This window comes from Numida meleagris, chromosome 2 (genome assembly GCF_002078875.1).
Source record: "Numida meleagris isolate 19003 breed g44 Domestic line chromosome 2, NumMel1.0, whole genome shotgun sequence".
In the NCBI taxonomy this organism is placed as follows: domain Eukaryota; kingdom Metazoa; phylum Chordata; class Aves; order Galliformes; family Numididae; genus Numida; species Numida meleagris.
The window spans coordinates 51,568,351-51,592,564 of record NC_034410.1 but is presented as its reverse complement, the minus strand read 5'-3'; the positions used below and the strand labels follow the sequence as shown (position 1 = coordinate 51,592,564).

Genomic DNA, 24,214 nt, shown 5'->3' with positions numbered 1-24,214 from the left:
CCAGAAGCTCTTCAAGAGGGAAGCAGCCAGCAAAATTGTGACAGAAGTGAACCAGAAAAGGAAAGAAAAGTGACAAAAGGAGACAAGTGAAAAGGTGAGGCTCTACAGAAGAGTGGAAAAGAAAGAGTAATGGGGAGTGCTATGAGGAAACAAAGCAATTTCTAAAATTCCAGATCTTCTACACATCAAAAACTCTCTTTCCCCTCTTTCAGAAGAATTACCAAAAAAAACAACAAACCAAAATAACAAAAAAAGGTCAACAGTGATCAGCACAGCTATATTAGAAGTCAAATCTGACAGCAGCAATTTTCAGACTTTCTTACTGGCTAGGATAGCTTAGATCCTTTAGGGAAAAATAAGAGAAATAAATAGGCTGCTAAAGAAAGCAGTGTTTTCTTACAACTAGTGGCACCTCCAGACATATCCAGTACTAGCCTCTTGTATCTCTGCACAGCTGAATCAGCTGGATGGTAACAGGTGTAGGTAATCCTCATGTATTTCACTTCTAGAATCATAGGCATCACACAGTTCCGACTGGCTAAATGGAAGATCATTCATGTGTTGGTACCTGAAATAATATAGTCTATATTTTGTGAACTCAGTTGACCAGGATTGGGAAGGTAGTATGAGTGAAGCTGGTGGTCCTTTGCTAAGGATGTCAGCATACAGTATAATTAATGTGGCTTATACTTACATTCAGCATAAAGTCCTACTGTATTGACATAAGGTTATAATGGGCCTCAGTGTAAATAGAAATCATATCCCTGAGATTAGAAAGGGAGCTGCATAGAAACAACCTAGTTGTTTTCCGTAAGACGTTACTGATGTAAAAATTTAACCATGCTTTTAAATGGGAAATTTTAAATAAGGAGGGACTGTATGCTTTCAATATGCATGGAAATACCTCTGTCTGAGAACTCAGCTCGCTGGGAAAACCAGACAGATATTCAATGTAAGTGGAAAATGCTTCTCATGAGATACAAGGATTAAAAATGAACAAAGATTCAAAATTCTATTAAAAAAACCCATTTGTATATGCTGATATATAATATACTGACCTACACTGATTTCTCCACTTGAGCTACTTTTGCTCTTAATCTTTCATACAAGCAATAGCTACAGCAAAAATGATTTAGCTAGGAGTGCAATATTATATAACTGTATTCTAAAATCAGAACTATGTGAAGGGAACTTGACTAACCTGTTGAGCTCTCAGAAACCAGGAAATGCCAACCTAAAAGATAACCATGAAGCTTTAAGTCTACCTGCTGATAAATACAACTTGTAATGCATCTTTCTTTTTTTAGCTATCAGATCATAACTAATATAACATTACAGATATATTTTTGTATCACTTGAGGTCTGTGAGAAGTTAAGGATACAACCCAAAAGATTTATTCAAGATTCATATAGAATACTAACTTAAAAGCTGATCACAAAAGCTGAACAGGAAATAGATAACTGTAAAGTAAGAGCAGAAAATGTCAGAGAGGCCATAAGAAGCAGCTAGATGGGAATCATGACTCGTATTCATGTACAAATGAACGTACACACACAAGCATCTTTGTGCATACTATACTTGAGAGGCAGATATCTGCAGGCACCAATGTGTGCTGGAGATGCTGAATAACTTTTTAGCTTTCTGTCACCTGCTAGAAGTATTTCCACTGAAACAAGCTGTGAGTTATGCCACAAACTTCAAAACAACCTACAAATCCACAAGTTAAAGACATGTGCAGGTTTACCTTACATTCATCTCTGCAGTGATGTCTGCTGATTTTATACAGGTTGAGGGTGTGGGTTATTCCAGGATGTATTCTAAGAACTTGTTACTTTTCTGAAGGTTACCAATTTTGAAATTACAATAATATTCTTCTCCTTTACGCTGACTGCTGGAAAATACTTGCTCATTGAAAATCCATTCTTCACTATGTGGGAATCAAATGTTGTTTCTGCATTAGAACAAGATAAGGATTTTCTTGATTTCATGGCCACTGCTGCCATTTGGGTCCTTTATTAAAAACTAGCTAGCAACAATTTATGTATAGTCAGCATGAAAATATATGTTATACTTTGTCATACACACTGCAAGAATATCCTGCACGAGATTGATTGAAGCAGAGAACAAGTCATGACATGCCCAAAGAAGTACCTAAAGAGGCATCGGGAAGGCCTGGCATCCCCCCCTCGGTGTTCTTTGTTTAACAGAGGAAGTGTCCTTCAGACAGAATGGAAGAAGCTTTGGAGAAAATCACAGTATCAACACGATAAGAAGAGTACTGACATCTTGGAAAACAGCAGGATGGTGACTGACTGGCACAAGGTAACACATGAATTAACAAGTGTCAGAATGTAATTAACAAATGTTAAGCTTTGATAAGATTGTGAACCTGGAGTACCCAGCCAATGGGGAAACAGGAGAGGGGGTAGGCAAGGGGGGGAAACAAGGTACAAAAGCTCTCATACTGTGTCCATAGGTGTGCTCCTGCTTGCAGGATGCACGCCACTGCAATTGCGAATAAAATCTACTTTTATCAGAGATACTGTCCTGATAAATTATTTGGATATTTCCAACAACTAGAGTTAATGACATCTGTCACCTCCAGAAGAGATGAAATGTCATTGTAAGACTGCCCTCAGTAAGGGTTAACACAGGCTTCAGATCTGATTTGGCAAGTTTTATGACTTCTTTCTCTCTGTATGTCTAGCTGTTTGTCTAGCTGCACCTTTGAGGCAAATAAATCCTCCCAGAGCTTGCAAAGAGCCATGGTAGTGTAGGAATTGAATGTTGCTTCTGCATATAGAACTAACAAGATTCGTACTTTATTTCGTGGTCTCTTTATTGATACTAATAATTCTTTCTGGGGTTCTCTTTATTTCATTGAAAGGGGGGTCTCTGATTGTTTTCATCAACTATCCTTTAGATATTGATGCATGCTTAGTAAGTAGATGAAGTAATTAATAAGTACCAAGACCACAGCTTCTGTATTTTAGACTAAAAGCATATTGTAAGGTTATTCTGTTTTGCTAAGAGGCCCTCAGCAAAAGAATAGCAGGTTTATCAAATATCAAAGAAGCCAGGGCCTCCACACAAGGCCAAATTGTCTCACTCTAGGATTGGGGGAGGGATACAACAGGCAGGCCTCAGGATGCTTCCCTCTATCCTCCTTCCACACTTATCTTTATCCAAGAATCAACAGGTGTCCAGAAATAATGACCGGGTGCTGAGTAAGCAAGAGTTAGAAGTTAATTAATTAGCAATATACATGCTTAGCTAGCAACAATTTATGTTCAACCAGTATCTTTATGTTTAGTTGAGCGTCGGGAAGATTGTGAACCTGAAGTACTCAGCCAATGAGGAACCAGGGGAGGAAAAGATAAGCGTCGGGTAATAGGGCATAAAAGATGTAACACTGCTTTCTGCGGCGCGCCTGCTTGCAGGACGCCCGCCATTGCAATTGCGAATAAAATCTGCTTTTATCAGAGATACCGTCCTGATCAATTATTTGGATATTTCCAACAGTAGGGAGATGCCAGTTGCTGATAGTTGCAGAGTGAGAGACTGAGCAAGCAGCTGCTCACCTCAGCTTCAGTTCATACCTTGGCTTATGTTCAGATCTGAATGACATGGATGTGTGGAAATGAGAAAAAACTGACTTGCAGAATCAAACTCTATAACCACAAAGTAGTTATAAAGTAGGTATGTTTTATTCAGTGCCGCGCACACGCCGGGTGCAGAGAGGGTAGCCCCTTCCCAATCTGCACACCAAAAGCAGATAAACGTCTTCATTTATAGAAAGACTACATGCATGTTAATAGTATTTCTAAAACAAGGAGTGGTTGTTACAATTACTTCTAGAAACTTATCACAGTATTCTATGCCCATTCAGGTTGAGGCACCCCACATCCTTCCCATTGTTTGTACTCAACTACCCCACAATTCCAACTATATACAACAAGTTATCCCCTCATTCAAAACATTTTTCCCTACTTCGTTTTTTTCCTCCCTTTGTCCCTTTTCCAGCTGGCCATAGGGAATAAAGCATCATTTAGCCCAGGAATATGCGTCTCTGCTAAAACTTCTGTTTCATTTGTGAATGTTCAGAGACTTCATAATACCTAACATCTTCCCAAGAATTTCTCAGTCTTCTCAACTGTGCACTGAAGCCTTGCAAACTTACACTTTGCTTTTGCACAGCAATTTCACCACTAATATATTCAGTTTATTTCTCATTTGCATGCCTGAAACATTTTCCTCACATCCATAAACTTACAGGCTACACATTTGACTGCAACACAGAGCAGAGGGAAGCTTTGTCCATGCATCAAGAGTCTGCAGACAGGTATAGAGTGCAGATGAGTCTCTAATGACTGTGGCTTAGTGTGCTAATTTACCTGGACAGACACATCAGTCAGAAACCTGTGCCCTGTGTTCTTCAGCATGGCTAAGATTCATGCATAAGTACCCTGCTTTGTCTCATCAGCTAACAGGAATTAACAGCAGATTAGGGGATATGACAACAACTTTCATTTTAGAACTTCTTACCCTTTCGAAAAAATTAATTCTTTGCATACACCTGAGAGAAAAGATATTGACACATGCATTTGCAATGAAACAGAGATCACTACCAGCAGCTTTGCAGTAGTAACAAAGCAGGGTGACACTAGATGGAACATAATTATGAAATTATAATTTGAATAATTAGAATCCATGCAATAACTGAACTATTCTTGAAAATGTGTCTCTGTGATTTCAGCGACCACCAGAACACAGATTTCTTATCACGATGAAAATGTGCTGCCCTCCCAGAAACACTGAACTGGAGATTACTTTCTGAGTCATGGAGTCCAATACATACAGCAATTAGTGTATTTCAACCTCATTGTTTGAGATTTCTTAGCTATTTAACACCGTTCCTGCATGAAAAGTCTAAGCTATCTCAGTTGCAATTCCACACAAAACCACATTGTTATTATCCACACTCAAAATATCCTATCTTATATTGTTATACAAACCCGCAAAGGACTTCCTCAACTGATGAGTACCAGAGGATATCAGAGTTCCTGAAAATGCTTGCTTATGCATTCCAGAACAGTCTCATTTTGTATTAATAACTGCATGACAGGAGACTCACATCAAAACCACGCATCACCTGACACACACATTTCAAAAGCACCTTAGAAGAACTTGAGTAAAAGGAGACACACTAAAACTCTAAGCAGTGCTAACTGATACAGAGATTGGAGGTTCTAATCTCCATCTTCACTAATCCTGGAACACAGAAGACAATGAAATTGAACAACAGGAAATTCAAAATTGAGGAAAGCAAAATTTTTTTTCCTTGCAAGGCCTAATTAAAGAGCAAAATTTGTTGCTGCATGGACACTTTCTGTGTTAAGAATTTAACAAGACTAAAAAAAAGAGTGATGGATGTCTATCAGGAACATCCATAATTACTAAATGGCAACAAATTGTTGAACAGGATGCTAAACCATGACCTAAGAAACTGCTCACTAGGTCTGTCTACATTACTGAATGGAACTTCTTTGGAATGGAACTTTTTTTTGTGCAGATTTGACTTGCACCTTTACACACCAAAGTGTGTTACCTTGTGATACACACCTAAGTGCAACTGATGAACCCAAAATTATTTCCCTGCTATGACAACTTCCAGTCATCAAGAACCCCACTTGCAACATGAAGTTTTTCCAACAGCTAGTCCCCATGCCTATCCAGTGCACACCTAGAATGGGAAACCGTTGAAACACATCATGGCCAGTAAAGTTATGATGTGGACAAGTGGTCCTGGAAACATAACGGGGCACAGCAAAACAAAACCCGGCTCCTTCTGTTCTATGCCTCATCAATGAGTATTGCAGACATACCCAAATTGGCCTAGAGGATCTCATGCCCATGCACTGCAGGAATCTTGTAACTTCCACGGCCCTGGGTGTTGGATGTTGGAGAATACTCCAACAGTAGCATTCCTGTTCCTTCTTTCCCTCATTTTAAACTCTAAAAGATCAAGGCATACCAAAGTCAGCAGTCTTACACTGTGTTTACAAGATGTGGATGTCATGAATTGAGAAAATCACTATGACTGCAAAACAGCACAGAAATGATTACACTAGTGCATTGCTCTGAATAGTCACTGATCTTTTCGTAATTTACTAAACTGCAGAAGGAAGTAATATGATGTGCAGACAATTACTATGGCTATTATGTGACAATAACAAGAGATACTAGAAAGCAAGTGGCTAGGAGACACCAGACATGTATTGAACCCGTTAACAAATAAATGGCTTGTGTAATGATCTTCTTGATGCTGCTGAAATAAAATCATTCCAGTTCCCCAACTGTCATGCTTTTATTTTCTTCATTTCAATTCTGTGCTGTGCTGTAAGTCAACTAATTAAACCACTCTAGGTCCACATTTAGAGGTTCATACAGGATCAGATGCTCATTAAGGTTGAAGTTCACCCAAGTGGATTTTTTTTTTTTTTGAAACAACGTGCAAGGAAACAAGAGCAACAGGGAGAAGCAAGAAGCCTAAAATTGGTGCAACCAATCTTCCAAGTGAGGAGTATGCTGTGGCCAGTGTTACCTAGGGATGGCTCAGAAGCTCTACAATTAGTGATGCTTAATTAGAGTACACAAGAGGGCAAGAAGTTGACCATGATTTAATGGCAGAGGAGCAAGTGGTGTCTTTAACCCTGCCTTCTGTTCTGTCCCTGCTCTGCGCTGATTGCACAACCTCACATTCAGAGCAAGACCGTAGGGAAAAGCTCAATAAATGAAATAATCATTTTGCTTAATAGTTTAACAGATATTAGCTCTCTTAAGGGAGCTCTTCCCTGTTTAAATCCATTGCAGCTATGACTGTGGCAGTACATGAAGTACAAAATAACAGATTTTAAAGTTACCAGGTGCTGAAAGATGCTAGCACTGGTAAAAAGAGGACTAAAGGATGGGCACAAGGTAAATGCTCCTGCAACTTCCACTTCTGATCACTCATGTTATGCTTCAGTGCACTGCACAGGGCAGGCACCTAAACTGTCTTGTCTGTATGGGCACACAGTCTTTGATACTCTGAAGAATCCTTGGAGATATTCATGCTATATGCAAGTGATTTAGTGCAGAAAAAGTACCATGGGGTATTTGGGGCTCATTTCTTGTGTCTTTTGAATCACTTCTGATTTTTGGTACCAAACCTAAACTTGTATTTGGTGCTTGTGTTTGAAATTTCAACCCTGTGGTGATCCATTATACTATGCCTCATCTATCATATGAAGAGATCAGGAAATTAGAAAGAATACAAAATTTTAAATATACAAATGTGCTGGAAAGCAGAGATATTCCTCCTGTCTCAGAACAATAAAAAAGAACAAACTTTCATGTTGTGTGTTAGAGGTTGCTGCTCAGGAAAACAATGCTGATGTTCACAAATAATATTATTGTTTGCTCCTCCTCTGCTCAATTTGTTCTTGTTAGGTAATAAAATCTGAGCACATACCTCTCTCACAAGTGGTGTCAGTCTTTGATAACATAAAGTGGTGGTAACAGCAGTTTGAACCACACTTAGCTGAAAAAGTAGATATCAAGATAGAAGGAAAAAAGCCACAAGGCACAGAGAACTGCACTGCTTATCACTTGTTACTTCAGCTGTTGACATATCTGAAATGTGTCCTAATACAAACACAGTTTCAAGTGACTCCACTCGCTTATTCGATCCTGTTTCAAAAGACTGCTAATCTGGAAGAAAAATCCTAAACTTTTCCAGTAAAAGCAGTGGAACTGCAGCATGTGCTCCACACTTTTACTGAATCAGGACCATAAAAGCCAATGAGTTTTCTTAATAACTAAAGAAAATCTTTTGACAACCATTCCAATTTAAACTGTGAGTGGAGGAAATAAAAGGAAGGAAAATGTTATTATTTGTAATGCAGTGACTACAGTTACACTGCAGTTAGAGTCCAATTACATCCTTATGCTTTCTGACTCCACTAATTCATATAAATGCTATTCTTGCTCCATGTCAGGATAACTGCAGTGTAAATACAATGGTCTTTATGTAGTTGGATTCTGAAAAAGTGGCTGTGTTACTGAGGTGGCAATAAGAAATAATTTGGATATGTCATTAACCTTCAAATCCTTTGAAGCAGTGCTAATTAGGAGATAGAAAATCATAACCAAAAATGTAATTACATTGAACTACGGGCTCAACTGTGCAACTATTAGGAGGCTGCTCACATGACTAAGTATACTAGAACATTACAGCCTGATTTGGCAATATTCTGTTAAGCACTACCATGGTTTTATAAACGAAACAAAACAGAAGTGAAAAAATGAATTCATGACATTTTTCAGCTGTAAGAAATGCGTTGAGGGTTGCTCTTACACTAAAAATAATTCCCTTTTATTTGTAGCAAAGGGGTTCAAATTCTGCCTGGAAAATCTGTTCTCCAAACACTTGTTAATGATACCTCATGTAATGGCTAGCGTATCCAAGTGACCAAGTTGCTCTCTGTATACTTACAGAAAACCAGTGACACATAGAGCTTCCTGTTAAATTGCTTAAGTAGTTTTGCAGTAAATTTAATAGTTTCTTTAAATCCAAAGACTTATGTTCTCATGCTATATTACATATTTAATGTCAGCCTACTACTGTGACAAAGTACGAGCACATAAGGTGGGAGGGACATGGACAGAATTGCCAATACTGTGAATAAAAAAAACATCAGAAGAAAACAAAAATGTGCAGATATTTCCAATAGATCAGAAGCATACACAGATCACCTTCTTCCCACAGTTTATGCATCAGCTGCTTTTTTCAGCATTATTCACCGAGAATTAATAGAATCTACTCTTTTACAATAATTGTTTCTTAGCATACATATTCTGTTAGACCCTCTTTTACACTGAGAAGAGACTACCTTGGCAGAGAGCCCTTTGTTTTTCACTTCTGCAAACTACTCTGCTCTACTCATCTGAGCAAGTATTGCCAGTTCCAGTCATTTCCCCTGTTGCTTTGGCTTTAATTTTTCATTCCTGATTGACTCCATCTCCTTTACAGGAAATGAAAATGGGAGTTGTATACAGGGACAGTAGTGCAGTAGCCACTACAAGTTGCTGATACCTCTTTATCTTCTGTTTCTTAAAGTATAACTATTCTCCAACTCTCAAAATCGATCTGTTGGATTTATTAGATGTAATGATGCCCCGGAAACACGGATGATTTTAAAACTCACCTATCACAGAATAAGGCATGAAGTAAAGAACACACAGCTGGGATTTTAAATCCAGTCTCCAGGAAAGAAGAGAGAGATGGCTGCTTATATATGCAAACTCTTATAAAATCTCAGTTTGTACCACATACATGGAAATAAGGCAGAACACTTCATTAACAACCACTCCTTGGCAGCCCATGCTCTGACATGACAGCACATAATGCAAACATTTACAGCAGGAAGTCCTCAGGAACAATCAGTCACCAGCAAATGGCAACAGCTTATCAAGCCATGATTCCTGCTGTGGGAAACCCAGCTGAGGCAGTGTTTCCACACAAATACAACACAGAGAAGGTCTCTTCCAATTATTAGCTCCAATTTACAAAGCTTTCCCCATTATGCTAAGTGTATTTGATGAGTGCCATCATGATCTATGAGACAAAAATGGTGGCATGAAAGCTCCAGAGATTTGATCAACTGTGATTATTTGCATCTAATACAGCTAGCGAGTGTTCCCAATTTCGCAGACATTTGTCCTGAGGCTAAAACATCGATTCTCCACTTACTGTCTTTTAATTGTGATGTCTCCAATTTATCCTTTTAGGCGATAAACTCTTAGGGGAAAAGATTGTCCTTTTAATTCAGTACACTGTTCTCATGCCTGCTTTATTTTACAGCAAAAGAGCCATGCTCAGGTTAAAACATTTTCATACTTTCAGATCCCCCCTCCCCCCCCCAGAAAGATGCATCTTTCCTATTGTTACATTTAATTGCTGTAACTTGTATTGTTTTTCTACAACAATATCTGATGTAAAGATGAATTAAAGGTGACACTGAAAGTAACAGAAGAGTAGCAAATACAGGAATGTTCCAGATGCTGTAACAGTGCTCTTTTCCACTGAGGAAGCTGTTTGGCTCACCCATACCACAGTAATGCTCACGCCTTACAAGTACAAACTACCATGTACAAACCTGCTTTATGGATGTCACTCGTCCAGGTTTCTGCCAGGATTGCAGGTGCTCCATTTACTGCTATCACCCCCAGGCCTCTACATTGTCCTAAATTCACATTTAGCTTTCACCACATCAGAATTGGTCAAAGCATACAGCTCTCGGTTCCCAGATATTTAAGCTTGATGATTCATAACTGATAAAATGTGACAGGACTTTTCACTGACAAATGAACTGCAGGGCATCCTAATCAGCAGGCAAGCAGCTCTAATAACTGGGTTAGAGTGTAAGGAGATAAATTCAAATGGAGCAGAACATCCATAACGTAAGAAAGGTGAGATGCTACGCAGCCTAAAGCACCACTGGTGCTACACAAAGATATCCAACTAACAGCAACTTTTTTTTCCGCTTTGGAAGCAAGTTTCCTTCTAACTGTTAAATATTGCCTCAGCAGTGTACGAACTAGAATGGCAATCACTTCCAGCCCCCAGCACGACTGTTCCCAACTTCTTTTGTCTTTTCAGTTGCAACAAAGCACAGACAGGCAGATAGTGTGGGTTTTTTTTATGGTTGTGACAATGCTTTTAAATCATAGTGTTAGGATCCTGCTGGTTGTTGTGCCTGCAAGGCTTGCAGGCAGGACTGGACACACACCCAGCAGCCACCCTGCCAGCTGCTGCCCAAATCATGGCAGGTGCCTTGCACCTGCAGCCTCAAACAGAACCTGCCTGGGTGGCTTCAGATGCAGGTGAGTCTGAACTAGCAAGGAAAGTGCTGTCCCCAGAAGGTCACCTGTTCCCACATGCTGCTTCCCTCAGGACACCTGCTCCTGATTTTTTCCCAAGCTATGCCAAATGAGGTTTGTTTCTGTCAAGCATACAAAGCCTGGTTCGCTCTGTCTCTATAGTGAAAGCCTAAGTTTCAGGGTGAATTTGTGATGCCACTACTACATTGGTAAAACTTCCCTCCTTCTATGCAATAAGCTTTAAAAAAACCTTCAGCGCCTACACTCACAGAAGAATCTCTACTGAGATCTTCTCCCTGCAAAGCTATTATTTCTGACAAAACACCACTAAAACTCCCACTGATTGCAGAGGGTAAGTTTCGAGGCTTAGACCAGAAGATTCTTTCTTTGAGCTGAAAATATGTGTAAGAACCTGCTCCAGGATCTGAAGAGCCCCTGCTCTGCAGCCAGGCCATGCCAGCTTGAGGAGCAGAGCTTCAGTTGGTGCTGTGAGAAATGCCATGCGTGGGACCCCAAGGCAGTGCTCAGAATCACTGGAGCAATGAAAACAACTGAGGGATGTGATGCATCCAGTTTGATCATGGAGGGCCCAGAATGTCAGATCTCACTAGGGTAAGGAGCCTCAGGCCCTCAGACAAGCTAAGTGCATGGCACTAGGCTGTCAGCCCTTAACTGATCACACTGAGGAACAGGAGAAACAAAGCAGTCTATCACCTCTCTGCTCAGCTCTGCTCAGCTTATCAATTCAAGAAACAGAAAGAAGAGAATGGGCTGCCCCTCAGAATACTTTCCTGAGGAGTGACTGCAAAGGGATGGGGAGGGACTCAGTGACAGGGATAAGGAAAGTTGTGCATTTACTCTCTAGCTGGTGATGAATGAGCACAGCAAAGTACAAAACAGAGGAGCTGCTGCTTCTTTAGGGAAAGAACTTTCTGATCATTTTCCCAAGCCACTATTTGGAAAAAATATGTTTTAAAACAGATAGAGCAGGTTATTTTGTGATTTCTTTAATCTTTGCTATTAGCGAAATCATAGTCAAAAGTGAGTGTCTGTATGTGTTTGCACTTCTAAAGATAATGACCAGTATCTCAGCCCCAGTAGCAGCCAGTGCAGAGGCACATGAGAGCCCAGAAAAAGGGTAGGGATGAGCAAATCCCTTCTTTTCCTCATCTATTCAGTTAGGATAACAGCATTTTCCAATGGTGCAGGATGCTGTGAAACATTCAAATACTACAGTAACAAGGGTTGCACATGCACTGCAGAGAGCCAGACGAGGAAAGTCATCTGATGGTGTCAGCTGGGACCAGAGTCTGAAGGATCATACTTAAATGAAAGCCTTCACACATGCAAGAATCAGCCCATTATTTTTCTCTACAGTCATAGAAGGCTTTTCACATCTATGGCTTGTATTTTTCTCTTGTGCTCATAGAGCAGGGTCACCCAGGTTAATATTGCATAATCTTGGTTGCTATTCCTTTGTTCTTTTTGTTTTCACTGTTTAGTATTTGCCTTACAATGCACCAAATATTTATGTAATACAGCAAACAATGAACAGAAAACAACAGATAAACCAATGATGCATCTACAACACTGCTGGCCTCTCTGATGTGCAAAGAGAACTGGCAAAGACAGACTAGCCTGCAACCCAGAAAGGCAAGAAAAATCAGAGAATGCCACTCCCAAGAACAATGGTTTGACCCTCACATAGAACATTTATGTGATACTACTTAGCACTGTATTTTGTTTTTTCAGTCATATACAGCATACTTAGCTGAAGATCATAACAGGTGTTTCTTCTTCTCATTTGATCTCTGTGAAGATTTTACTAAACACTGACTTTCTTTTTAACACAAGCCCTCTTCAGCTGAAAGTGAATGGCTGTTTCATTTTATTTCACATATACGTGCAAAGACTTCAACTGAAGAAGCTGGGGAGATTACGCATCTGCTTATCACAAAGTGCAGGTCCTCTGACATTCTTCTATGAACATACTGCCAATAGTTAATAATGAAACATTAACTCTTCCACACTAAACCTGACAAATTTACTTACATGGTTCAAACTCAGGTCTGAGAAACAGATGTGAATAATGAAAAATAAATATCCTAATCTCCCAACCCACTGGTATTTACTGCCTTGATTGACTGGCTGGGTTTCAGAGAAGACTAGGACTGAATCAATGACATAGATGGTCCCCCATAAACTGATGGCAATCAGGAAATAAATGGCAAGACCTGAGTCAATAAAACACTGCATGCTACAAACTATAAAGTACTTTTCAACATCCCACAAAATCAAGATATCCAAGGGGATGTCATGATGTTCCTCTGAAGACAACTGAAGGGAATTCTCCAGGATCCAGAAGTGGTGAATAGACTCATTCTGAGCATGCAAGAAAGGTGTACCAATACATGAATGCCTTTCATTCCTACCAGACCCATCAACCCTTGCCCAGCATCCAGTTTCCAGCTGTTGTTTGCATCAAAAGAAGATAAACAACAGAAAGTCTCTACATGCATCGAGAGAGAAAAAATGTAATCCTTCCTGACCCAGATGCATTCAAACAGACAACATATAGCACATATGACTTTTCAGCCTTTCTAGAGTTATCAGCTTGGGACCATTAAAAAAAACCCCACAACCCAACACCAAACAAATCAACACCAACCAACCAACAACAACAAAAAACACCCCCTAAACTTTTAAAATTTAAGCTTCAGGGATGTTCACTGGAACTTACGTACAATCAAGTGTAAGATTGACCTTTCCTGAACTCAGCTTCCAGAGTAAACAACATCAAAACTCATCCTTCTCTAATGCTGTTTGGACTAAAATTCCTTAGCTCAGTCAGGTCTCTGCCAAGACGAGTCTGGCAGACAGTGAAAGTCTGTCAACAATTATCTAATCTCTGGAGTTCAGCAAGTTTCTCTTCTAAAAAATGCTAACTCTCAAGGTGACTAAATTTTCAAAAACCAGACAAGGTATGTAGCTTCTTAGAGCCATGTGAGCTACAGAACTTTGCTAAGCTCTAGCAAATCAAAATTGCTCTCAATGAAGCCTCAATCTGTAAAAAATGATCTTCAGTGCTTCAACAGATCAGGGCCTGAATGCCCACTTCTTGTCACTGATGCTGGCTCAGAGACAGCGCCATGAAAACGTTCACGTCATGGTTTTGTGAAATACACCTAAGAAAATTGCTCTTCTTTTGTTGGCATTTATTGTACTTACAATCTAAGGATCCCTAATCCTTCAGAGGTTTTGATCAAGTCTCACAACACTCAGCAGACGGAAGATAACAAAAAGGGATACAGCTAGGACATGGGACTGACCCCAGATCACAGAGGTTATCTGTGACAGATTGAGAGCAGAGTCTAAGTTCTTTTGGCTTTTAAATACACATCTAAACTGAAAGAATACTCATCCCTCTGTTTCACAGTGCACTTAAGAAGCAAATATTCTGTTTTATTTTCATATATTATTACACAAAGATGGCAAGGAAAGCAAGTCACAGAACAGTGACAGTAGGGAAGATAAACAGAAAAAAATAAAAGGTTAGCACAACTTACGGGAGCTGCGTTGTTTTTCACCGTGACGCTTGGAGTTGTGGCTCGTAGTGCCCCACTCACACCATGATAGTATTTGAAGCAGATCTTTGTTTCAGCTGAAAAAGATAATTATTTTGAATTAAAAGAATTGCCAGGGAGAAGTTGTACAATTGGTTGCAGCAGATAGGCATAACAAGGTTCACTCAAAAGGCTGGCAAGTAGCTGAATTGTAATTGGTTCTTCTTAGGTAGGCACAACAGAGTACCTCCTGATTCCGATCTTCTGCTTTAACAGAGAGACATTTACAATTCAATTCCTATGACTTGAAACAGTTTAAATCTCAACCTAAGCACCAGTTATGATAGGCAGACTTCAGAATACACAATCAGTATCCTTTAGCTACACCAGGAAGAAGAAAAGTAGGGATAAAGAAATCCTCACTGTTCAGATACACCAAAAAGGAGCACTGGAAGTGAGAAACCTCTTAGGACAACACGACTGCATAATTGCTCACTGACAGGCTTCACTGAGTCTATTTGTTTTGGTCTTGGATAGAGCAAGGACATATATCTACACAGATTATCTGCTCTGACAGTTACTACATAAAAGCATTTTTCAGAAACAGTGTAGTATCACAAGACCTCACCTTAGTCTATTTCCACTGACCTAGAAATATGTGGATTAGTTGAGGAACACAAACAAGACCATGATCCTGAACTTATGGCATTGCTTTTGCCACATACACTGATAGTCTGATAAATACATCAAGTGAAATCCGTTTCAGTAACTGTATCAAGGCATAGAAGAAGTGAAATCACCTTCTTGTTCAGGAAGGATATTTTCAGCCAGCTTCTCTGTTAGACCCTAACTACAGATAAATATCACTTGCTAGGATTCTCCATAATCCAACCCCCTAACTCCTCTGGACTGAGTGACCTGCTGGAGCACATCCTGGCTTCCCACCTGCCTGCAGGCTTGAGTTTTCCTTCAGAGCAAACTAGGATGTAAACTGGGATGTTGTGTATCCATAGTGTCAACGGTTTACGGGCGTTTGGCCTGGTTCCGTGACGAATGGGACAGGGGACCCATGGACCCACGTCCCGGGAAAAGGGAGAAGGGTAAGGAAATGGCCCTGAGAGCAAAAAACAGCAGCAACAATCTAAGGAGAAACAAACTAATTTACTAAATAAGATATTGGAATGCAAAACAACACACTATAATACAATATAATTACAATTTAAGCTGATAAATCCAATACAGCGAGAGAGAATGTCCAAAATCAAGGTAGGCCTTACTCTACTACTGACGATAAGACAGCTGGGGAGCGAGGTGCTACCAGGATGAGAGACGGGCGGAAAGAGAAGGGCCGAGGTCTCGTGATCTGCAAGTTTTTATCTTTTCCCTCTGGCCGGAAATGGAAACAGAGGAGCAAAGTACCCTGGGGAATGTAGTAGTCCTTCTCTTCTGAGAACCAGGTACATACACTACATGATGTTATGATGTGGAATACCAATAACCGAAAATCATAAAACCATGACACCATAGACAATCAGAACACAGCAGATATGTAACAAATATGAGTGCGGCATCTGAAAGATGCCTGTTTAAATGAGAGCAGCGTTAACATCTTGCAGTTTGAACAGGGAGAAAATGGAAACCTTCAGCAGCTGCACAATGCAAAGAATCACAGAATAGCTTGGGTTGGAAGGGATCTTACGGACTATCCAGCTCCAACCTCCCTGCCATGGGCAAGGTTGCCAACTACCTGTGCCTGAGTACCCTCACAGTAAAAAATTTTCCCCTAAATCTAATCCAAATCTCCCCTCTATTGTCTTATTACTATCTGCCCATGTAAAAAGTCTATCTCCATCCTGCTTTAAAGTTCCCTTTAAGTACTGGAAGGCTGCAGTGAAGTCTCCCAGGAGCCTTCCCTTCTCCATGCTGAACAAGCCCAGCTCCCTCAGCCTTTCTTTGTAGGAGAGGTGCTCCAGCCCTGTGATCATCTTCGCAGTCACCTTTATGCATCTGAAGGTGCTTTTCATAACCAGGTTCTCCTGGACACAACTGTCTGCAGAACGCCAACAAAGCTCATTGTAATTATGGTCTCTACATAAGAAAATAATAAAGGAATGCCAATGTTTTAATGGACAAATCACATCGGTGTGAGAAAAGATTACGCAAGTTGAAGAGCTGGGACCCTGGCCATAGATTACATTGCTGTAACTGCTATTAGGTAGATCCAAAAAAGAACTGTGATTAGGGGCATGGAACATGTTCCTTAAGAGGACAGGCTGACTGTCCAGCCTGGAGAGGACTGAGGTACATCACATTAATGCTTATAAATACCTAAAGGGTGGATGCCAAGAGGATGGGGTCAGGCTCTTTTCAGTGGTGCCCAGTGACAGAACAAGGGGCAACAGGCATAGACTGGAACATAGGAAGTTACATACAAACATGAGGAAAAAATTCTTTACTGTGAGACGGACAGAGCACTAGAACTGCCCAGAGAAGCTATGGAGTCTCCTTCTCTGGAAACAGTCAAAACCCATGCGGACACTTTCCTGTGCAACCTACTGCAGGGAAGTCACTTTAGTAGGGGAGTTGGACTAGATGATTTCCAGACGTCCCTTCCAACTTCTATGATTCAACCAGAGAGTCAGTACAGTGAATTTGCCACTGCATTCTCCAAACCCACAGCACAGGACAACAAGACATACATTTCTGCTCCCCCAGTGAATTCATACACGCATCTCCCACTACAGACAGACGCGAACATTCAACCTATTTATTTTGCAGTGCTTCACAAAAAAGCAGAACAGGCTGCAGAGCCCCACAGCATCTCCAGACAGGGATCCATGGCCCATCCTGGGGTTTGACCACAACCTGAATGAAATTCTGCAAATTCTAGAGGACCACTTCAGGTGACCACATGCACAGCTGCACCCAGGGGAGCAATATCTTTAACTGGATAGTTTTTGCAGCTTTGATGGATAAAGACCCCCTGGTAGCATCCATGACCCCTGTTTACAGAACCAGAAGTGCAGCTTATAGCAGGGCTGAGCAAGTGACACCTTGGTTACACCCAGGAGCAACAGTTGTTTCCATTTGCAGCAAAAAAGCTAGATGAGCTGGTAGAACTGAAAAACTGCAAGTCTAGATTGAACTTTCAAGTTGTAATTTTCTCTACGGGATATTTAACAGCTCAGCAGCTAAACCATTTATTCACTGAGCAGACAGTGAAAGTTGATGATAACACAATAGCTAAAATACACAGTTCTCACCAATTATTCAAATCTTAATTTTCCTCTCCCCTGGAGATTTTTAGCTACAGCTTGTGTGGAACAATGAGAACTAAAATACAGAGAATTTTTTTTTTTTTAATTAACTCATGTAGTTAATAAAATGTAACTTTTGGTAGTAGTTTTTAGGAAAATATTCAGACCTCACAGCAAGAAGTCTCGCCATAGTCTGACAAGTAGGAAATCAGTTACCACGTACATTGGGACACTAGGGTTTAAAATTACCTATATAATTAAACTAAAAGTACTACAAAGTCAGAGCAGAAGGAAAGAATATATCTTTCTGTAGGTATTCTGGATATTAATATTACTTTCAAGGACAAAGGTTTACTAAGATAATTGAATATGCATTTAGAAAGAACCTGTGTGTGCATTGAAGGCTCCTTTCTTCTGAGTTTCACACAATTACAATTTATAATTTAATTTTCCATCAATTCATCCAAGTCCAGCTACAAACTAAAAAGAAAGCAACCTAGCGAGATGCAAGTGTCACATCCAATTCAAAATGGCAGCAGAGGAGGAGTTATTCATCAGGCAACAATTGCCATAGTGGTTAACAATTGTGACAAGGGCCAGCTTGAAAGAAAATCTTACGGGAATCACCTAAGCTTGAGAAAGTGCTCTGGAAACATCAAGGGAACAATGTTTTCTTTCTTCATATTTTTTTTTGTAATTTTTCCCAGATCTAATTCAAATTGAAAATATTGCAAAAATGGCTATTCTTACTGCATTCCAAACTATTATTTTAGGCTTCTGGATAAAATTTTAACAAGTAAATCTTGCAAAATTATGTATGGCATTGTTATGTGCAAAAATGTCACCTTAACTTTTTGGGGTTTTTTTTGGCCAGGAGCCATTTTTTCCAAATAATGTGGTTGGTGCCTTCATTTTCACTTCAATGGTGTCCTAACATTTTAATCCATCTGAAGATTATTCTTGTACCTCTGAATCACCTCTGAAGGATACATTTGCAAAATACACACAAACATTCACTGGCTTGGCAGCCCTGAATATGAACAGAAAGCATCTGAAATATAGGCAAGGCAGTGATATAAATTAACCTGAATATTATCCAGCTGGCATTAGAACATAATAAGCAAATGTAAGGCTGTTTGCATTGTAGTCTTGTAGATTAGCCTGTTCTGCAATAAAGACAACCATTTAACTCTGTCCTGTTGTTCTAGCTATACTGCATGATGCAATGGTGTTGTCCAGTTAATCCCAGTATAAATCAAGATGTGCCATTGTTATTTTCTTATCAGTAATTATGAATAGTAGCTCATTGGATCAGGTAATGAAGTTATGATGTTAAAGTCATGAAGTAATGAAGTTAGATTCTCTTTCAGCTAGCATAAGTGGCATTTAGATAGGCAAAACTTCCAGCTGATGAGATATTTAAAGATGCTCATAAATACTTATGCCCATTGCAATTACCAAACTACTTGCCAAGAACAAAACAATAAGGTACGCCCTACACCAGACTTGGTATCTCCATTACATAAATAAAACAGTCCCCAGCTGTATGCTTAGATCCACATGTAACTCTCATGGGTGCAGAAAACACAGCTGCCCAAAATCAAGGCCACCAAGACAGAGACACGAGCCAGACAGAAGATGAGGTTCTGATTCCCCCCTTGCACTGCACTCTAGAGGCAACATCCTTCCACAGGTGGGTGATACTGGGGACATGTCAGGGAGCCAGGACATACCCTAGCTACAGACATTACAGAGATTGCTCCTTGTTCACAGCACAACTTTGACTAGTCTGAGTTGTGCCAGAGGACTCCTCTGCCATGGAGATTCACCTCTCTCAGGAAAAATATCCAGTGCATGGAAAATTACTTCTCTACTAAAGGCCTCAGTTATCTCAGTTATCAGAACAGTTTTGTGAATTAACCACAAAATTAATTACCAGCTGAACATTACTCTTCCTAGCAATATTCTATGCTGCTTCCAATATCATCCAGCAGTTGGAAACACTGTACTTGCTATTAAACCGAAGTGAGAGGAGATAAGACCTAGTAGGGGCTCCTAATGAACTGTAGATGGAGATACTGAAGGCTGAAGGCTTCTAACAGGTGTCCTAGTGCCCATTATCCACTAATTCTTGTTTCTTGTCAGTGTTATCATTCCTGTTGGTTCATGTGATATGCATTAAAGCAGTTCAATTCCTTCATTTTTTTACAGTTCTCAAAATTCCTCTAAATCTCTTCTGTTTTTCAAAAATTAATGCGCTTTTATAACCCTCTGTTCCCCACTAATGCTTAGCTTGCAGTAAATATTGACTTAAGTCTCACAAATATAATAAGAAGCACTGCCAGCATGAAAAAAAAAAAAAAAAACACCTCCAAAATACCCAAAAAACCCATCCAGAAACTCCCCCACATCCTAATTGTTGTTTTGAGGAAAATCTGAATACTATTCTTTGGGGAGGCAGGAGGCCTCAACATGCTTTATCTGATGGTGTTTGATAGGAGTGTGTGTGTGTGAGGCATTTCCACAATCTGCTTGCAATTTCCTCCCATGGCTCTTTTTGTTGGCATTAGCTAAGCATTTCTGAGCACATCTGTCAGGGAAGCAATGTCAGTCTTCAAAATTTTGTGTCTTTTATGATCAGTTTCACCTATTACTAAAAGAGCTGTTGTTGCTCTTTTGGGCAAACTTTGTGAATAAAAAATGAGAGGTGTTAAAATTCAACAATGAAGAGGTAGCTGCCTGTGGTATGTGCACGGGAACTGAGCAAATCGCATCAGAGAGGGAAGCAATTAAGTTACGAGTCATAAAGTTTTCCTCCAAAAAGATCCACAAGTCAAGTAAATAAATGGCTGATGCTGTGCAAGGATCAGATCACTCAGAGACATTATTTATAATGTCATTATATTATATTTCATTACAGTGGTTGCAGCAGTCTCCAAAGTAGAGAAAGAATGAGGGTCAGGGAGTCTCTGAAGAACTGGGACTAAATGCAATAGGGAAGCTGGGAGTGGCATTTGGAAAAAAGCAGAAGGAATTACAATGGGAAGTCAAAACAGCCATTAGAGGTGCATCAGTAGCTACCTGAAACCTAGAGCACAAGAGCATGTCCTTTGTACTTGCAGCATCAACACTTGGTACTGCTTATTTCTGCCATATGTGCCTGTTGTTACATGCAAACAACTTGCTTGGGAAATTTGCTTCCACAACTGCTTATTCCTCATCCTGTATCAGAAAATCTGCCTGTTTCAGGAACTGCCTGTCTGAAATGTGACGGTGATACTACAGCCTTCAGGCTGTTCTGCTTCTATTTCCTTACGCTAGAAACTGCATCTGCTCATAGTAGGTGGTCAGTAACACAGCCTCCTACGGGATTCTGTAAAGTCCCTCAGTGTTTGGTGTCTAAAGACACCAACAGTTTTAAATCCAGCAGGGCCTAAACATATGAATCACAGAATCATAGAATGGCTGGGGTTGAAAGGGACCTCAAGGATCAAGTTCCAATCCCCCTGCCACATGCAGGGTTGCCTATCACAAGATCTAGTGCAGATCAGAATGTCCAGGACCCCACAACCTGGCCTTGAACACCTCCAGGGATGGGGTATCCACAATCCCTCTGGGCAACCTGTTCCAGCACCTCACCACTCTCTCAGTAAAAAACATCCCTGACATCCAATTTACATCTCCCTTCCTTTAGTTTTAAACCATTCCCTCTTGTCCTGTCACTATCTACCCTTGTAAAAAGATGATTTCTCTCATGTTTATAGTTTGTTTAATCCCAGCTGCAGAATTTCATCCAATTTTCTGACAACTTTTTTCCTGTCCTGCTCTAAAACGGACATGTGCACAAGCATATTTGAACACAGACTCCCAAAATGCTTTTTTTTTTTTTTTTTTTGAGAATTTGCAAGATACCAGATTTTAAAATCTCAACTTCCAGATTATTATAGTGCTACCACACAGGAAAGAAAAAGGTATCTGGAAATAAGTTTAACCAGTACATACTGACAATTTCAGGTATAAATATCTGCAAGGAAACTATAAGATCTAAAAATCAAGTAGTATAATCCCAGGAAACTTATCAAGATCAAATTTCAGCCAAAATATCCAAATCTATCAAGATGAAGAAATGCAGAGTTAGAACATGCAAGTAACCTTAACTCTGCAAGAATACAAGATGTATTACTTGAGAAGAAACAGAAATATTTGAAAAACTGATCAAATTAGCTTAATTTTATTTCTTCTTCTGAGTTTTTCTTTTTGGTTTTGTCACAGACTGGTATTTCTTCACAAGGCTGCACATTCATGGTTAGACTTATCTTCTTTGTAGCAAGAAAGCTGATTATCATATATTAAGTCATTAATTCTTTGTTTTCTTATTTGCGACTTGTGGGTACTCTCTATTATTGACTTTGACTTCTGTTTCCTCTGCTTGACAATTCCATTTAGCAGCTGCCTGCCTCCAGAAACCACAGAGTCACACCGTAAATCAGTACGCTAGTTCTAATGGGTAACAATAAATTCCTCATAGTCAGTGGCACAGGATCTTCTTTCCTAGCTTCACTTGTTTGTGCCTCCAGAGATGCAGGTTCCATACTACATCGATTTTGCATCTAGCCACGTACAATCTACCTCTACTACCATGCAGTTCACATAAAGTGATACACGTCTGCTTACTCACAACTGCACTGTGATTAACTGCTGGTACTCAGTAATTTTTCAGGTGCAGACTCCAAAGCACAAGACAGATAAAGCCATACTATTTTTGCTACCTGCCTCTCATCATGCTGTAGGATCATAAAGGTAACCAGGAGTTCCTATTACAGGAGAAATATAACAAAGTGGTTCTGTGAAGAGCATATCAATCTCATTTCAGTAGACTATTGCTGATGTACTTGCCTCATAAAAACTGCCCTTTTAGCAAGACTCGCCAATAAAAAATGCTAGTGGCTGGACTAGATGTGTGTTTGTACATTCATTGCCAGCACTTGCATACATTTGTTTGCGTAAGCAGGGCTCCTAGCATTGCTTATTACTGAAGCTGGTTGACATGTTCCATTATAAAACCTGTGTTCAGGTGCCTATGTTTTCAAAGATGCATACATTTTGAATAAAATTTTGTATGCTGGATGTCTGCCTCAGATCTACGGAGATGCACGCCAAGAAAATTTCATGCAGAAATTTGTAGCAGTGAGGTTCAGGCAGCACATTTTTTTTTTACTCATTAAAGATTTCTGATTATCTTTTACTCCCCATGTTAATTTGGTGCAGTAGCGAGTTTACTGAGCATTTATCATTTAGTATTCACATAAAGGTACATTAAAGATCAACTAACCTGTAAGTCTCTCCAAAAAATTTGGTTTTATGTATTCATTTGAGATGTCTTTGATTTCACCATCTAAATGCCCAGGAAATCCTTTCTGTGCTGAGCATGTTCCACACTGGTGCTAAGACACTTTTTCTGCAATGCAGATCTAAGCTCTTTCTGGCTGTGGCCCGTCTGGGTGTCTCTCCTGCATGCAGGAAGAATCTCACTGAGTATGTATGAGGAATCTTGCTGTGCCGAGTAGTATGCAAGAGGAAAATACAAAACCACTGAAGAAGTGCCCGTGTTGAAGGAAGAGACGAAGGCAGCAGGGAGGACTAGGAGTGTGGGTGGGAAAGAAGAAACCAGGACAGAAGCAGATTTGGGAAGCAAAGAAAATAGAACTCTGATTTGTGGTGATCATAGGCTTGAGTGGAGCAGGAGCTTGGGAGAGCAGGTAGCAGAGCAGTTTCACAGGGAACTGGCAGTGGGATTTCCTGTCAGTCTGCTGGCTTACACGCTGTCTGAGTGAGAAGAGGTTAGAATGCGTTAGAATTTTACAGCCATCCAGCAGCCCTTGTGGAAGCCTATTTCATCATGATCAAGTGTTTCTAGCAAAGTCCTGCTCAGGCTGGCATTTAGAGCAACAACTGAAGTCAAGGCAGGGCAGAGCAAGGCAAAGCTTCCTCAGCTCCTTGTCACAGGAAAGGTCAATGGCAGAATGGCACTGCCCAGTCACAGCACCTGAAGATGCAGAATGCTTTTACTAGAAAGGTGTTCTAGCCTTTGTACAGCTAGGAAAAGAACCTGAGGTTTGTACAGGTGCATATTCTCAGACTATTACTCACTTCACAAGTTTTACTGCATGACACAGTTGATAGGATTGAAATTTGGTTTGCTCAGGCAGCTCACATCCTTAAAAATTACCATTTCCTCCTAAAATTATTTTATGAAATATGAGATCAGGAGGAAAAAAATATTTAAAAAAAAGGACTCAGCTTTATCATTCCTGGCACTGTCATCTGTCACCTTTCATCCCACTGCAACCAACAAACGATTTGCTCCATATTCATAATGACAAAAGGACCCAGCCCAGAACAGGTAAGAATTTTATATTATTATTTACAGATAAACCCAGCAGTGCTATCTTATCTGCTCTGCCTTTCAT

At 40.0% G+C, this 24,214-nt stretch overlaps 1 protein-coding gene across 4 annotated transcripts in view; it reads right to left on the bottom strand.

Annotated features, from left to right (window-relative positions):
- Positions 1 to 24,214, bottom strand: part of HECW1 (HECT, C2 and WW domain containing E3 ubiquitin protein ligase 1) — a 269,154-nt gene that overhangs the window by 115,761 nt on the left and 129,179 nt on the right. For all 4 annotated transcript variants that reach the window (XM_021387592.1, XM_021387591.1, XM_021387593.1 and 1 more), the window contains one exon: positions 14,491 to 14,585. In XM_021387592.1, coding sequence (XP_021243267.1) covers positions 14,491 to 14,585 — 95 coding nt within the window. The remainder of the gene's footprint in view (positions 1 to 14,490; positions 14,586 to 24,214) is intronic.